The sequence below is a fragment of the Trichechus manatus genome, unplaced genomic scaffold, assembly GCF_000243295.1.
Source record: "Trichechus manatus latirostris isolate Lorelei unplaced genomic scaffold, TriManLat1.0 scaffold00031, whole genome shotgun sequence".
NCBI lineage: Eukaryota > Metazoa > Chordata > Mammalia > Sirenia > Trichechidae > Trichechus > Trichechus manatus.
Window position 1 is genome coordinate 14,541,348 of NW_004443967.1, and position 17,144 is coordinate 14,558,491.

Consider the following 17,144-nt stretch of genomic DNA (forward strand, 5'->3'; position numbering starts at 1 on the left):
CACCTCCCCACAATGAACTAAAGGGGTTACTGCTATGGAATACAAGACACTAGGTCTCTTGCTCTCAGAGCAGAGTGCTTGTCTCTGGAGCGCACACACTGTAGCTACAGAGCCAGAAACAGGAAACCAAATCCACGTCTCCTCACAGCAGCAGAAGGCTGGCCTGGAAACCAACTGATTGCTCCTATTTGTACGCATGTTCAGAGCAGGCCATCAGACAGATACATATACACACATACAAACATATAAAATTATTTAAGAGAACATAAATTAAAGAATCTATTAACATAAGATGGGGTGCTCTATTTCTTTGCATACCAACTTACGAAAACTTATCTTAAGGCCATACGAAACTTAATTACTAATACCGGTTTCTTAAAAATTAAGGTTTCTATTATACTCTTGGATTAATGTGAATTAAGATCAGCATATAGTACTGTATTACAGTATCACAGAAATTTAATAATAAATAATAAGTTGAAATACACTATTTATTCAAAGACTGAAAGTCTTTTGTGTGTTTTAGCTCCCTTCTCCCCTCCAAATAAACTGAAGATTGCATGCATATCACAAATGAAGAAGAAAGACAAACTAGTTGTTACTATAATGGGGGAAAAACAAAATCACTCAAGGATAGCTTGTACTTATTTTAAAATGGATTTAGTCAAGCTTCCAAGAATAGTATCAGGTTTGATTCTCATATGCATATATGCCATTCCCCAAAAGCAACTCTAACTTGTGCACCTGGCTTAAAACAAAATGCTCTGGAAACTTTCTATTTGTTAATTGGTGTAACCCGCCCATTCAGGCCTCAATTCCCTTTGGACTTGCACACGCACTTCCTACACACAGAAGTGGCCTGTTATGCAGCAATAACATCATAATGAAAAGCAACAATTCTGGGCAGGCTCCACAGAGAAATCTCGTTTGCATTTCAAACAAGTTTCCTCAAAATAAGAGTGTCTTTTGATGAAATAAAATTACGATTCCAACTTCTTATCCACAGAAAATAGCATTCACTACCTAAATTACTGCCCTCTTTTATAACTGCTTAATTTCTTTCACAGTTACCCACACATTCACATGATTTAACAATACCAAGTTTAATAATAATTTATTTATATCTTATTTCAGTAACTTAGGGACATTTACTGGCCTGGTTTTTAACAACTTGGTATTATTTGCAAATATTAATTTTTTGTTAGCATTTCTGGACCTCCCATTTGTTCTGATTGTAACCCCTAAGAGGCCGGCTACCAGCAGGATAAAGCTGATAAGAAGAGATGACAACTCCCTTTTCCTCAACTTATCAACAACTCCATGATTCAAAAAAAAGAAAAAAAAGCCTTCATCTTTGCAAATGGAACAAACATACTCCCACAACAGTGACTCAAGGAGCTTTTCAACAAAGGCTCATTCCACGTTATCTGTGAATCAAACCCAACGTCTCAGTCTAGTCACACAGAAGGCCTATTTTGTTGGATTGGTGCTTTAAAATAACATAATTAACAACTCAAAATTCAAAAATATGCTTATTTACTATTCTTGTTACGTGAAATCAAAGAACATATCAAAGATTCCCCACCTCACCCCTAAAATAAGAAGGAAGGAAAAAAGGGAAGAAGGGAGGGAGGGAAAGAAAAGAAAAAAGACAAAGGATGTAATGTTAAACTTACTCATTACTGGAGTAACATTTGCCAAATAAACAAAATTCTGTTACTTTGATGATGTAACCCAATAGGCTTAAAAAGCTGAAAACCATAAGAATTGTATGACTTTTTTTTAAAGTTCATATTGTGATTCCAATATTAAGATACTGGCCCAAACGCAAGGTGGTATTATGTACTAATAAACCTTATCTTTTCCAGAATGTTAATAAATAAATTGTTTCTACTGCTAATTAGCTCATTAGAACATCTTTGCTCCCATACCCCGAGGGCTTATATAACTTCCACCATCCTTTCACAGAAGAACGGCACAATTCAGTTCTTCATATTCTGGTGTAGGCAAGTCTTTTAAGACAGGTAGGAGAAGGTGAAAGGCCATGAAGGATGACATGAGTTAGCTGACAAGCCAACACTGTCACTAACAAAGCTCTGCATGGGTCCTGAAAATAACCACCCAACTTCTCTAACCGAATGTTCCAGGTACCAGTCCTAGAGCTCCCCAGCTGAACTGTAAATGCCGTAAAGACAGAAACTCAGCACCTGAGAGGCAGAATATGCTACAGGTTTTAGAGCCAGAGACCCAGATAGGAATCCTGGTTCCATCCTAAACCAGCTGTTTGACCTTGTAGAAGTGACTTCGCTTCTCTCAGCCTCAGTTTTCTTATACGTAGAACAAGAATAAGTAAAACAGACTTCAAAGAGACATTGGAAGGATTCAATGATTTAGTAAAGAATATAACCTAACATGGTGCCAGCGTACAGCACCATCTGCTAGTTCTCTTTCCTTCTGTTTCCAGCTTATCCCTCAAAGTGAGTAGAAGACCATCAGCCACACAATACAGGCTAAGTAAATATTTCTTGATCAACTGATACATTTCTTTGATTTTGCTTAATTATGGACTTGAAGGCCAGAGGGTTTTCCCAAATGTCAAATATAATTTTAAAAAATAAGCACTATTACCAATATTTAACCCAAAACAGTATTTCTTATTACGTTTCATAAATAGTCTAACGAAACACTAAGAAAGTTGTTTTGCATATTATTCTGGCCCTGCAATAGTTTGGTCAAGTCCTTATAAATAACTATACTCAACTTTACTAAGGCACAAAAATCAAGAATACACGCTTTCTGTAAACTCATTTACTGTTTTAAAGTGTTCCACAATTACATTTTTTTAAATCAAAAATATTTACACTTCAAATACAAATAAAAAATTATCTTTTGTGATCTCTAAAACCCCACCGCTTCCATGCTCATGATTTTTTACATCCCATTATAGCCATTTAACGTGTGCATCCTGAGTACTTACTAAGCGATTATCTGCACTGGCACTTTCTGTGTCAGGTTTACTGTGATGTGCAGCTTCTTTAAAAAGCTGACTGAATTTGCCCAAGGAGGAGCCTCAGGTTTTTTGGAAAACCAATGCTGCTACGCTGCTTCCAGATCTGCCGCCAAAGCTGAACCTGGGTGTTGGCAGTTCTTCACAAAGTTCAAATCCTGTCAGACAAAATAAAAAAATACTTTTATTAGGGACTGATAGCTAAGGGAAGTTTGTATTAACACTGTACTTTCTAACCCTTTATAAAACTATGATTGCAAACTCCAACTGTGACTGAACTTCAGTTTATGATTTTTTAACTATACTGTGTGAGTAAATCCTGGTGGTGTAGTGGTTAAGTGCTATTATGGCTGCTAACCAAAAGGTCGGCAGTTCGAATCCACCAAGTACTCCTTAGAAACTCTATGGAGCAGTTCTACTCTGTCCTATAGGGTCAGTATGAGACGGAATCGACTCAATGGCAACAGGTTTGGGTTTTTTTTATGTGAGTATGGCATACGTGTGTACAGCAAAAATCCTTTGAAACTGAACAAGGTACAAACAAGACCGAAAACAAATTGCAGAAAAAAGGCTTTCCATCCAGCCCCTACTTCCTGCTTACTATCCCTTCAACTCGGCATCTCCTTTCACTTATTTCACCAGCCAGCTGTAGGAAGCAGCTACCTGCTCTGAGCTCTCAGCATGCGTCAGGCGTTACTGTAAGTGCTTACTCATATGTAGTAACTCAATCCACAACACACATACAAGAGCACTTACTACAGAAAGGGTAAGTCTTAGAAATAAACATGAATTTGTAACCAAAGGTCAAGACATAAAATGAGCTAAGGTGAAGGATGGGGAGGACGAGGAACAAGCAACTTTCAAAGCAGCAAAGTGTTTAAAAATCAAATTAGAATCAAAACTCTTGGGATCAAGTCCCAGCTCTACCGGTTACTAGGTGACAGATATGCCAGGCAAGTTACCTTAACCAGGATCCTCAGTTTCTAAGCGAAGAGGTTACAGAGAACAGTGATTTTGTAAGAATCAAAATAAGATGATGTAGCATCTTCCTAAACTATAAGATAGAACAAATAAGGCTGTTTTAAAAAATAAAACAAGTAAGGCTGGAAGGTAACTCACTAAAATGTTAATTTAACCATGGACTTTCCCGCAATGGCGGACTATTAGTTTGGGGGGATTTTTTCTTTCGAGGGGGAAGGGGGGCACTGTATTTTCTACATTTCAATGCCTTGAGCTTAAATAACTCTTGTAAACAGAAAGAAAAGTTTAAGAAGGACATATATTACTGTGTCCACTTTGTTTCATTACATATGCTAATTCCTATTCTTAATTAAAATTCATTAAATCTTAACAAATAACTAAATATTATAATACTAATTAAAAACTGACCATAAAAAAAAAGGACCGCAGAAAGACCTTGTAAATAAAATGATACATTTAAATGCTGGACAATGGAGCCACTGTGGCAGGTACATGGGTACACACCTATATATGTCTTGTGTACTTTTACATATGCTTAAAAGATTTCATAATAAAAATTTTTTCAACAGAAAATGGAGGTGTCTGTGTGAATTTTCAAGGATTACTCAACTTTTTTTTAACTCCCTGGACCAACCCTGCAGAATTAGGTTATTACATTTTGATAGATAAACACCCCAAAATATTAACAGTGGTTGCAGTCTACTGATGGATAATGAATGATTTTAATTATTTTAATATACATGCTATCTTTTGAGGTTATTGATGTTTTTTCTATTTTTTTCATAAAGAATCTGGATTACTTTTGTAGTAAGATTTTTTTTTTTAAATGCAGTAGTTGTAATAAAGTCAAGTCCCTTGAACATCAAATGAGAACACCCTAATATCTGGTAACTGATTCAAGTAACCCTCATCAAAACAAATGACAAGGCAAGATCCATTTCAACAGTTTTATGTATCATTTACGTTTTAAATAGGGAAAGACACAAAGAACCTTAAAAGATGGGTGAAGCAAGCTTTAGTCCTTGCAAAAGGAAATGCGGAAGCCAGTCCTGAGCAAGTAAGCGAGTAACAAGAGCCTTTGCAGTGACGCGTGGCAGTGTGTGCCGTCACTGTCCTGTGTCTAACTCTAAGAGATTCATGCTGAAAACATGTTTGCAATTGTATCTAATTATTTCTTTAACATTTCCTGCTGTAACATTTTGCTTATTTAAATTCTGCAGCACACTCTAAAACTGAACCTAAGTTAGAGTTTTACTCAATAGTTCTCAGACACAGACACATTTTTAAGCACTCTATACCAGCTAAAGTCTGTTCCTCATTATCAAAGACAGACAAACATGTTTTTGTCTGGTGGTTCCACAAGTAAAAGAGAACACCTGTATTTAAAAACCCGGAAAGGAACTTGCCCTATGCAGTGTAACTTGGAGCATTTATTAAAACTGTCAGGCTTCAGGAAGGGGGAAAGACGATTGACACGTGGCCTCAACAGTTCTAGAGGAAAACAAATTTAACACGGAAGATAATAAAATTAATGGCATGAAATAAAAGATAATAAATCACATATAACTCTAGTTTTCCAGAGGCAATGGTAATGAAGCCACAAGCTCACATTTCAGGCCTCAAACACTTCAAGTTTTACGTTTATATAACCTGCCAAAGCTGTTGACTGCACACAAAAGGACATGTGTTAAGTGTTCTCCCTCCTACTGCCTGTTCCCTTATTACCAAAAAGAAAACAAAATTTAAGATAAGGGGCATGCAGTAAATAATAGTACACTAGAAACAACAGTACACAGTAAATTGCTCTCTTGAGGTAGCTCATATCCCATTAGCTTGTGACAACTCAGCTTCAAAATTTAACTAGATATTTAGTACCCTTTTATTTACTTAATACTCAGTCCTGAAAATTCTTCCTGTTCTTTAGAGAAAATTAATAATAAAACAGATAGTGATGATGGCTGTACAACATGGCAAACATAATTAATGTCACTGAATTGTGCACGTAAAAATGGTTGAAATGGCAAATGTTCTATATATATTTACATATATAATGTTTATATATTTCACCACAATAAAATTTTTACATGGTATCATTAAAAAGAATAATAATAATCTGAAAAGGATTCTAAGGAAAAACAAGCAAATACCTAGCTAGGCTTCCAGAAAAGTCTACGTAAGGCATGAATAAACTGGCAGATCACATACTCTTTAAAACATGCAAGGAATAGTCTTCCAAAGAACTCAAAATATTTTGTATATAGATTATGGATTCTCAATTTTCACAATATTCCCATTTAGCAGATATAACACTAATTACATTTTGCTTACGGGGCAAAAAGAAAAAGATCCTGACTTGGCGCTAAAATCTTAAAAAAGGCAGAGACGATTCCCTCAAGAATTCATAGGTATTGCTTCTACAGGTTGTCCCCAACTTACGACAGGGTTCAATTTGGAGGACTACTCTGTCATAAGTTGGTTCTGTCATAAGTACTTTTTTTTTTAGTTTTTATTACTATTGTCTTTTATTATAAGTATATTTATAAATCCAATCTTTTTGTCTTTGGGATTGGAAACATAACATCTGAGAATGATAACATCAGCAAATTATGCACTGCAACATTGTATATGTAGTACATATTACTAATAAGATGTACAAAAAAACCCACAAACGGTCGTGTGATGGTTAAGGCTGTGTGTAAACTTGGCTGCGCTATGATTCTCAGTGGTTTGGCAGTTATATAATCATGTAGTTTGGGAGTTATGTAATGATATAGTTTGGTAGTTATGTAACGATGTAATCTGGAAGTTATGCAATGATGTAGTCATCCTCCATGATGTGATCTGATGTGATCAGTCGATTAGTTATGTAAAGGGTGTTTCCTTGGGGGTGTGGCCTACATCCAAGATATATATGGACGTTCTGGCAAAGCCTGCTTGCTTGCTCTGGATCCTGTATCTATCTTGTCATCATATAACCACCAGTTCTTGAGACTTGAGCCAGTGGCCTGCTGTACTGCCTGCTGTTCTTGGGACTCATCAGCCTTCGCAGCCTGTGAGCCAGCAGCCTGCCCTCTGACCTGCTGATCTTGGGTTCATCAGCCTTTGCAGCTACATGAGTCAGGATCAGGAGAATCCTCCAGCCTGACCCACAGACTAAGGACTTGCCAGTCTCTACAAATGCATGAGCAATTTCCTTGAGATAAATGTCTCTCTCTCTCTCCCACACATACACATATGCGTACACATATATATGCTTCACTTATTTTGCTTCTCCAGAGAACTCAGCCTAAGACGGGTCGTAAATGCAATTCGTCCTAACTCGAATACGTCATAAGTTGGGAACTACCTATACTATCAATTCTCTACGTTTCTGTGCAACGTTAAAAATAATTGTTCTAGGTATGCTGAAAACAAGACAAATCCTAAATACCTAAATGAAACAAGCAAGATACATAAAGAATTTATAAAATTAAAACTCTCCTCATGTGAGCCTTTAAAAAAAACTTTCCTTTTCATTATCACAGATCCGCCAGTAAATCAGCGCACTGAAGTCAGAGGCACAATATATGTGCTTTTTTTCTATGATTCTCTAAATAATAGATTGTATAGCTTAATAAGGAGCCCTGGTGGTGCAGCGGTTAAAGTGCTCAGCTGCTAGCTGAAAGGTTGACAGTTTGAACCCACCAGCCGCTCTGGGGGAGAAAGATGTGGCAGTTCACTTCCATAAATATTAAAGCCTTGGAAACCCTATGCAGCAGTTTTACTCTGACCTATAGGATCGCTATGAGTTGGAATCAACTCGACGGCAGGGGGTTTGGGTTATAGCTTAAATAAAGAACTTAATTTTCGCAGGCTCAAAAATTTTAGTACTTTACTGCCAGGACTTCTTGGAAAAATGTTAAAAGGACTCTGGATCTCAACCAATGTTATTCCTTTGTGCTTTGTATACAGTTAGAAGTATTACCAAAGTTATTAACAGAGAAGAAAAGGAGGCAATTTCCACAAATATAAAAGTAAAACACTGTAACACACAAGGAAAAAAAAAAAAAGATAACTGCATTAAACCTGAGGAAAGCATACATTTGAACAACATATAACCATTTACCTTCACTGAACTCATTTACTAACTCTTCCTTGGTCCAATTACATGAGGTTATTAGAAAAAAGCCTTTTACTGTCAACACCCTGGAGAGAGATTTCACATATTGCTTCCTCTTCTCTACTGCATTGTCAGGATTAAGGCTTATGGCATCAAAAGTCCCTTTGTCAATACAAATATGAAATCCAGACAGCTTTGTGGAAAGATTCAAAAAGTCTTCTACCTGTATGAAAAATCAATATCTATGTGAGAACAATTAACACACTATCTTTAAAATGCTTACTGAATTTAAATGACAACCTGTAAAAGGTTATGGATAAGAGGACCCATTAATCATGATGATACTTTTCATATAATAAACATATTTTCAACTTTATAGTTAACTTTTAAGTATTTCATTCCAAGATCATTAAAGTTAAGATTAGTAAGAGAGACTGATCATGTTTCCTGGACATTCCAAATCTCTGCAAGTTTGGAAACAAATCAAAGCCAGGTGTACTGTCTAACAGTACCAGCACATTATGGGGCTCACAAGCCTGGCTTATGAAAAGGTTAGTTCTGTCAAAAAGTAGAGTATTTGGCATATTATTCAAAATGACAAAATTTATCTGGAACTCAAACAGGTCATCTGAAATAAGATTTTTGGCTTATATTACTAGTTGCATGAACTAACATAAACACCGTAAATCAAAAGTCCTTTTGCCCTGACTCAGCAGCTTAAAAAGCTACTAACGAATCTAATGACTGGCATAAAGCTTAAGAAATTAAATAACTGTATAATTAATTAATTTTATAAATATTATGCACTTTAGATTTTCAATAAGTTCGTGATACATAATAAGCATCTGAAATAGTGATCTGCCTCAGTTTTGTAAAATATTCACAATAACTTGCCAATAAACAATTCTGAAAAGCTACTTTAAAAATTAAGCAATTAGCTAATGATTAGTCATAAAACTTAATAATCTAAATAGTACATAATCTAAAAATCTTATCTGACTTAAAAATGTGAGTTTTATGTTTATTTACATTTGAAGATGGGGTTCTCCCCCTCCTTTGTGTCCAAAGTATCCATTATATTTGAAGCACAATAATGAAAGTATCGCTCTGAAGGGCTGACTTTGGAGAAGCTTCCTCATCCTGAATGCCTGTATAAAGGTACTCATTTATTCAACAAGTATTTCTTGGGTACCTATTATATGCAGATACTTTCCAGGCACTACAGATGTAAGACTATAAGCATAAACAAAACAGAAAAAGTCCTTGTATGAGAATACACCTTATATTCTATAAATGGAGAGACAAATAATAATAAGCTAAAGAAATAATTTCAGACAAAGTGCTATGAAGAAAATAAAACCAGAGTAATGAAACAGAGAGTGCCTGGGAAGAAAACAGTTTTGGAAAGGTGGCCAGGAATGGCCTCTCTAAGAAGGCGGTATTAAAGCAGAGATCTGAATGATACTGAGGATGAGGCATTCAAGCCAAAATCTGGGGTAAGGATATTCTGAGCAGAGGACACCAGGTATCATGTATATCGACAGGTGAAGAACAAGGAACAGAAAAGACAGGCTGACTGAAATATTGGGAGAAAGAGGTAAGAAGTGAGAAAGAATTTGTAAGGTTGGGTTGGGCGTTTAGATTCTATTCTGAGTGCAATGGGGAAGCCACTGAAGAACTGTGAAAAGGGACGTGACACAATCTGATTTCCATTTTAAAGGATCGCTCTGGCTGCACAGTGGTAAATGGACAGCAGGGGGGCAGAGAAGAAACAGGGAGGCCAATCGAGAGGCTACTGTGGTAGTCTAGACAAGAAATGATGATGGCTTGGACTTGGGAGGTAGCAGTGGAAATATTAAGGAATGATCACATTCCTGACATGCTTTGCAAACAAAAACCAATAGAACTGAGTTCCTGTTAAGGTAATGGACAAATTTAGGAATGGTTAAGAGTGATGAGCAACGCGATGAATAATGTGATAAACATAATTAACGTCACTGAAGTGAACATGTGAAGACTTAAAATTGCAAACGTTTTGCTACATTTATGTTTACCACAATTAAAAACAACAACTACAACAGAAGGATACAGGATTTAAATGAGAGAGAAAATCAAGGCTTGCTCCTTGGGTTTTGAAGAGTGAATGGCAGGGTTAATAAGAGACAGGGGAAAGACAAGAAGGCAGGTTTGAGGAGGAAATCAAGAGTTTTGTTTTGGACTGATTACATAAGTTGACAGACTATTAAGTATCCCACTGGAACTGTAGAAGAGTAGCTTTTTATATGATTATAAGAGCTCAGAGTAGAGGCCTGAGCTAGAAATGTAAGTCTGGGAGTCATCATCTCCTCACAGATATTAAACAAAAAAAAAAAATAAACTGTTGCCGTCGAGTTGATTCCAACTCATAGTGACACTGTAGGACAGCACAGAACTGCCCCATAGGGTTTCCAAGGAGCGGCTGGTAGATTCCAACTGCCAACCTTCAGGTTAGCAGTCGAGCTCTTAAGCCAACCTCTTAACTGCTGCACTACCAGGGCCCCAGAGAAGAATAGGGAGTGAGAGAGCTAAATGGATAGGAGGTTGGGAGGAGGGCCTCACAGATATTAGGACACAAAATAAACTAAGTAATCTTCAGTGGCATTATACCACTCTATGCTTTTACAGCTTTTTTATCTGGTTAATCCATAGTTAGGTACTATTTGCGCATTTTTCAATCATGAGAGAGAAAGAGCAAGAGCTAGGGCAAGAGGAGAAGAGAAAAGGAGGGAGGGGAAAGGAGAGGAAGAAGAGAAAGAAGAAAGGGAGGAAGAAGAAAGAGGGAGGGAGAGGAAGGAGAAGAGAGTGGAGGAGGGAAGGAGGGTACACTCTCATGCACAGAAGAGAAAATAGCTTCCCCCAAAACTGACTAGACTAAAAATTCTAACAGTTACCTAAAAATGTTTCAATTTGGATTATTTTTGACTGTTCTTGATTTGTATGAGTTCAAAAGATGTCAGCAAATTAATATACTTTAGGAACACTTAAACTTTATGACTTTTATTTAAAAATAAATAGTAATAATATAATTACCTTCAACTTAATGTTAGATAAACCTTCTCTCTCTATAATACTTCCAGAAAGTTGTATTGCAGAAGGAGAGTAATCGATTCCAGTAATATTAGAGAAACCAAACTTTGCCTAGAGACAGAAAAATAATTTTATTTAGTTTAAATAAACTTTTAATATAATTTTTGCCTATGAATTATAATATTCCTTTAGGGCTTGGGTTGTTTTATTTTTGTTTTAGATCAAATGACATATAATATCCAATAATCTATAATGTTCAAATTTTATTGCAGGATCCAAATAGAAACCAAAAGTTTAAATTTGCTTTTAAAATATTTGATATCTTTGTCAAAAGGAAATTCATTTTCTCAAAGATAATGAAAATATATGCATAATCCCTCAGGCAGAAAAATGTAGTACTAAGTTCTGATGCTGATATGTTCCAATTTACACATAAACTTGTCATAAATTTTACTTAACACAATTAAGTTATATTACTAAATAATATGCATATGTAATAAGTTCTTGATAAAATTTTTCCTTCAGTTTAATTATAAGTTATGCAACTCTTCAACAGCTATTTGAATAGTACTTTTTGGTTTTTAAAACATGTCATTAGATCTTTACAAAAACCTGTGAGGTAGGCTGGGCAGGTAGTAACAGCCCCAAAGAGTTACAGAAAGCTCACTGGACTTAAGAGCATTGAGATGAAACCTCTAGTCCTAGCTGTTGACTAGCGGTATGAACCCATCTAGGGTGTATGGAGCCTGTGACAAAAGCATGGTAGCTTCTGGTCTTCACCCCACCATTATGCTGAACATTTTTAGACCAATCAGGCCAAAAGTAATTTCAAAAGAAATTGAAAGAACAAAAGAAGTTACAAATTACCATGTATCCTAAAATGGCCTCTCTGCTCTTCACTATTTACTAAATGGTTACTTCTTTCAAAACTTAACTAGGCTTTTCAACCCTAAGTGACTGATTCCTAATCCAAACTCAAGTAACATTTATACTAATTATTATCCACAGGGCATTATGCTCCCTTGGATTGTTTTTCTTTTTAATCTTAAAGTATAATTATTTTAAATCCCAATCTCCTATCCATTTAGCTGTCTCACTCACTGTTCCTCTGGATCTTCATTTTCTTCCAGTTTCCCCTCAATTCCTTCTCTATCAGACCTAGAACCCAGGATGATTCTCTTAACTGACTCTTACTAGTTCCCTCTTCTCCTCAGCCTGTCTTATTTCTCCAGTACAATGTGTAAAAACCTCTCTAGAACAACCACTCACAGACTCAAACTATCTCCAACAGTTTCACAATCCATTTTGGACTCTCAGTAAAAAATAAGCAAGCACTGAAGAAAGAAAAAAAAGAACCAAAACCAAGGTGGGGGGGTGGGGGGGACTGACATTAGAAATAGACCCATAGGAGATCCAAATAAAGGAATTATCAAGAACAGATTTTAAAACTGAAATAAATGACAAGTTGGAGAATTTTGGCAGAGAACTGAACACTGTAACAAAGAACCAAATTAATAACAGAACTAAAATAAACAATAATTAAATTAAGAAAATCAAGGGACAAGCTTAACAGCAGATTAGACACAGCAAATTAAAAGAATTAGTGAGTTGAAGGAAAGGTCAGAAGAAAATATCCCAGTTAAGCACAGAATGACAAAAGGATGAAAAATTAAAAACAGGAAAGAGCATAAAAGACACTATATATACTAGGAATCTTAGGAAGAGAGGAATTGAGAATAGAACAGAAGAAAAAAGACCATCTGGCTGAAAATTTTCCAATACTCACAAACAGCTCCAAGCCACAGATTCAAGAAGCACTCTATGTAACCACACCTAGGCACACTGCAGTATATGACAGCACAGCTAAACAAAAAACAGAAATATCACAAAAGTATCCAGGGACTAGGGGATGAAGTTGGGCACAGAGGGACATACTACTTTCAAAAGACCCAACAACAGACTGACAGCTGACAATAAGTTATAAAGAATGGAAACTAGAAGACAGTGAAAAAGACTGCCAATCTAAAACTATATACCCAGCAAAATATTCATAAAAAATGAAGGATTAATGAAAACATAATGAATATAGGCAATGATCATCGATAGCTGCTAACATCACAAAATGATGGACAACCAAACATTATGTGTCCCATGTGCAACTATACACCACCACCTATTAAATTTACTTCCTTAAAAGCAAACAAACAAAAAGATACTGAATTTGATCAAATCTCTAGTTCAGAGGTCGGCAAACATTTTTTTCTAAAGGACTAGAGAGTAAATATTTTAGGCTCTGTTACAACTACTCCAGTCTGCCATGGTGGCACGCAAGCAGCCACAGACAATACGTAAATCAATAGGCATCCTGTATTCCAATAAATATTTATAAAAACATGCAGAGGCCCAGATTTGACCCATAATCTTTAGTTTGCTGCCCCTTTATTCTAAATCTAACACCCAACTTACATAAAATATAAGGGACATAAAACATTAAATGATACTATAAAGATACAAGCAGCAAAATCCACACTGTAGAAAACCTTTAGGATAAATCTAACACCCAACTTACATAAAATATAAGGGACATAAAACATTAAATGATACTATAAACATACAAGCAGCAAAATCCACACTGTAGGAAACCTTTAGGATAAGTGAAAATTGTCAGGAGAAATTATACAAACTGAACACAATGAAAAAATACCACCGACAGAAAAAAAAAAGAAAGAAAGAAAGAACAGGGCCTCTCGGACAATACAAATGTACTTTCTACAGCAAATAAATTGCAAAGTTCAACAAAGAAAAAGTGGAGGGAGAACCTAAAAGAGCCTTAAAAAACATATCAACCAACTGCAATGTATGGACTCAATAGCAGAATGAAGATAACAAAGGGAAAAGTCAGTGAACTTGAAGATAGATCAATAGAAATTATCCAATCTAAACAAGTGAGAAAAATGATTGACCAAAAAAAAAAAAGAAAAGAAAAGAACAGAGCCTTAGGGAACTCTGGGGCAATACAAATGTTCTAACATTCATATAAGATACTCCCAAAAGTAGAGGAGAAAGAATGTGATGCAGAAAAAATACCTGAAGAAATAAAAGCTGAAAATATCCTATATTTGGTAAAAGGCCTAAGCCTCAAGATTCAAGAAGCTCAGTGAACCCTAGATAGGATGAACACAAAGAAATCCATGCATCAGCATATTATAAGCAAATTGCTAAACACTAAAGACAAAGAAAAATCTTAAAAGCATCCAGAGAAAAATGACACTTTACTTATAAAAAAACAACAATTCAAATGACTGTGGATTTCTCATCAGAAACTACTGCAGTCAGAAAGAAGCAGCATACATTTTTAATGTATTGAAAGAAAAGAACAGTCAACCTAGAATTCTATATCCAGCAAATATACTATTCAGGAATTAAAGGATAAAAACATAGGTTCTCACAAAAACTTACAAGGAAATGTTCATAGCAGCGTTTTTCATAATAGCCAAAAAACAACCTAAATACCTCTCACTCAATGAATGGATAAACAAAACAGAGTATACCCATACAATGGAATGTTATTCATCCATAAAAAGAATGAAGTACTGACACGTGCTACAACGCGGATGAACGTTGAAAACGTTATGTGAAGTGAAAAAAGCCAGACACAAAAGATCACATATTACATGGTTCCATTTATATGAAAAGTCCAAAACAGGCAAATCCATACAGACAGAAAGCAGACTGGTGGTTGCCAGAGCCTGAAGAGTGGGGGGAATAGGGAGTGACTGCTAATGGGTATGAGGTTGGGGGGGGGAGAAAAGAGGGGACAGTGATAAAATTTCTGGAATTAGATAGTGGCGATTGTTGTACAACTCTGAGAATATACTAAAAACCATGAACTGCACACTTTAAAAGGGTGAATTTTATAGTAGGTGAATTATATCTCAATTAAAAAAAGAAAAAGAAAGCTGAAGTAGCTCTCTTTGTTACAAATATCAGTCAAAGCAAAGAAAAATTACCAGAGATAGAGAAGCATTATATATTAATAAATGAATCAATTCACCAAAAAAATTTAAAAATAACAATCTTAAATATGTATGCACCTAATAACTGATATTCAAAATATCTGAAGCAAAAACTGACAGAACTAAAAGGTAAAACAGACAAATCCACAATTATAGTTAGACACTTCAAAACTCCTCTCTCAGTAACTGACAGAACCACTAGTCAGAAAATCAGCAAAAATACATAGAACTGAACAACACTATCCAACAACTGGATCTAATTAACATTTATAGAACAGAATACACATTTTTTTCTAGTGCACGAGACATTCACCAAGATAAACCATATCCTGTGTCATAAAACAAATCTTAACAAATTTAAAAGGACTGAAATCATACTATGTTCTCTGACCGTAATCAAATTAGACTAGTAATACCATAACAGAAAGGTAACAGAAAAATCTCCAACACTTGGAAATTAAACAGAACTCTAAATAATGCATGGATCGAAAAGAAGTCTCAAGGAAAATCAGAAAACATTTTGAACTGAATCAAAGTAAAAATAAAACATATCAAAATCTGTGGGATACAGTAGTACTTAAAAGAAAATGTACCTCATTTACAGCATTAAATATGTATATTAGAAAAGTCTCAAATCACTTTAAGAAACTAAAAAAGAGGAAAATAAATTAAAAGCAAAAGTATGCAACAATGAGCTCAAAGACAGCAATGACGGGCAGTGTTTCATTTTGTTGTACACAGGGTTGCTACAAGTAGGAACGGACTCGATCGCACCTAACGACAACAAAGAAGTATGAAAGAAGTTTAAAAAAAAGGACAGAATTCAATGAAATTGAAAACAGAAAATAGAGAAAGTCAATGAAAACAAAAGCTGGTTCTTAGAAAAGATAAAAAATAAAATACATCTCTAGCATGACTGACAAAGAAAAAAGAAGACACAAATTGTCAATACTGGGAATGAAAGAGGGGATTATAACTACAGACCCCACAGACATTAAAAGGCTCATAAGAGAATACTGCACAGAACTCTATGCACATTAAATTACAAAATGGACCAATTCCTCAAAAACCACAAATTACCCAAACTCACTCAAATGAAACGGATAACCAGAATAGCTCATTAACTAGTAAAGAAATTGAATTCATATTACAAGCCTTCTGAAGAAGAAATTTCCAGGCTAGGTAGTTTCATTGGCAAATCCTAGCAAACGTTTCAAGAATAACACCAATTCTACACAAGCTTCAAAAAATAAAAGAAGACACACTTCCCAACTCATTTGATGAGGCCATTATCGCTCTGAGATGAAAACTAAAAAGACAGTACAAGAAAGGAAAACTACAGACCAATATCCCTCATGAACATAGATATAAAAATCCTTGACAAAATATTAACAAAATGAATTCAGCAATACAGAAACAGAGTGATACTCTATGACCAAATGGGGTTTATACTGGGCATTCAATGTTGTTCAGTATTTGAAAATCAATCAATATAACCCACCAGATTAATAGTCTAAGGAAAAGAAACCTCATGATCACATCAGGTGATGGAAAAAAAAAAGACAAAATTCAAAAGGCATTATAGAATTGGAAGGGAACTTCCTCAATCTGATAAAGGGCATCTAGAAAAAACCTACAGCTAGTATTGTACTTAATGGTGAAAGTATCAACACCATACTTAGGCTGTCCCCCAAAGATTGGGAAATTGGCAAAGATGTCCACTCTCACTGATCCTATTCAACACAGTACTGAAAGTCCTATCCTGTGTAATTAGGCAAGAAAAAGAAATAAAAGGTATCTGGATTGGAAAGGAAGCAATAAAACTGCCCATATTCACAGATGGCATGGTTATCTACATAGAGAATGCCAAGGAATCCACAAAAAAACTTGTAGAACTAATAAGTGCAGTCACAGGATACAAGATCAACACATAAAAATCAATCATACTTCTAGCAATAAACAATTGGAAACTTAA

At 35.4% G+C, this 17,144-nt stretch overlaps 1 protein-coding gene across 4 annotated transcripts in view; it reads right to left on the reverse strand.

The window, feature by feature from the left end:
- Positions 1-1,697: 1,697 nt before the first annotated feature.
- Positions 1,698-17,144, reverse strand: part of EEF1AKMT2 (EEF1A lysine methyltransferase 2) — a 26,876-nt gene continuing 11,429 nt past the window's right edge. Inside the window, exons 4-7 of one of the 4 annotated variants that reach the window (XM_023730047.1) lie at positions 11,157-11,264; positions 8,094-8,310; positions 5,395-5,479; positions 1,698-3,165 (exon numbers count right to left, since the gene is read on the reverse strand). In XM_023730047.1, coding sequence (XP_023585815.1) covers positions 3,159-3,165; positions 5,395-5,479; positions 8,094-8,310; positions 11,157-11,264 — 417 coding nt within the window. In that variant the 3' untranslated portion in view covers positions 1,698-3,158. The remainder of the gene's footprint in view (positions 3,166-5,394; positions 5,480-8,093; positions 8,311-11,156; positions 11,265-17,144) is intronic. The other 3 variants (XM_004374972.3, XM_023730048.1, XM_023730049.1) reach the window with 3 other exon arrangements.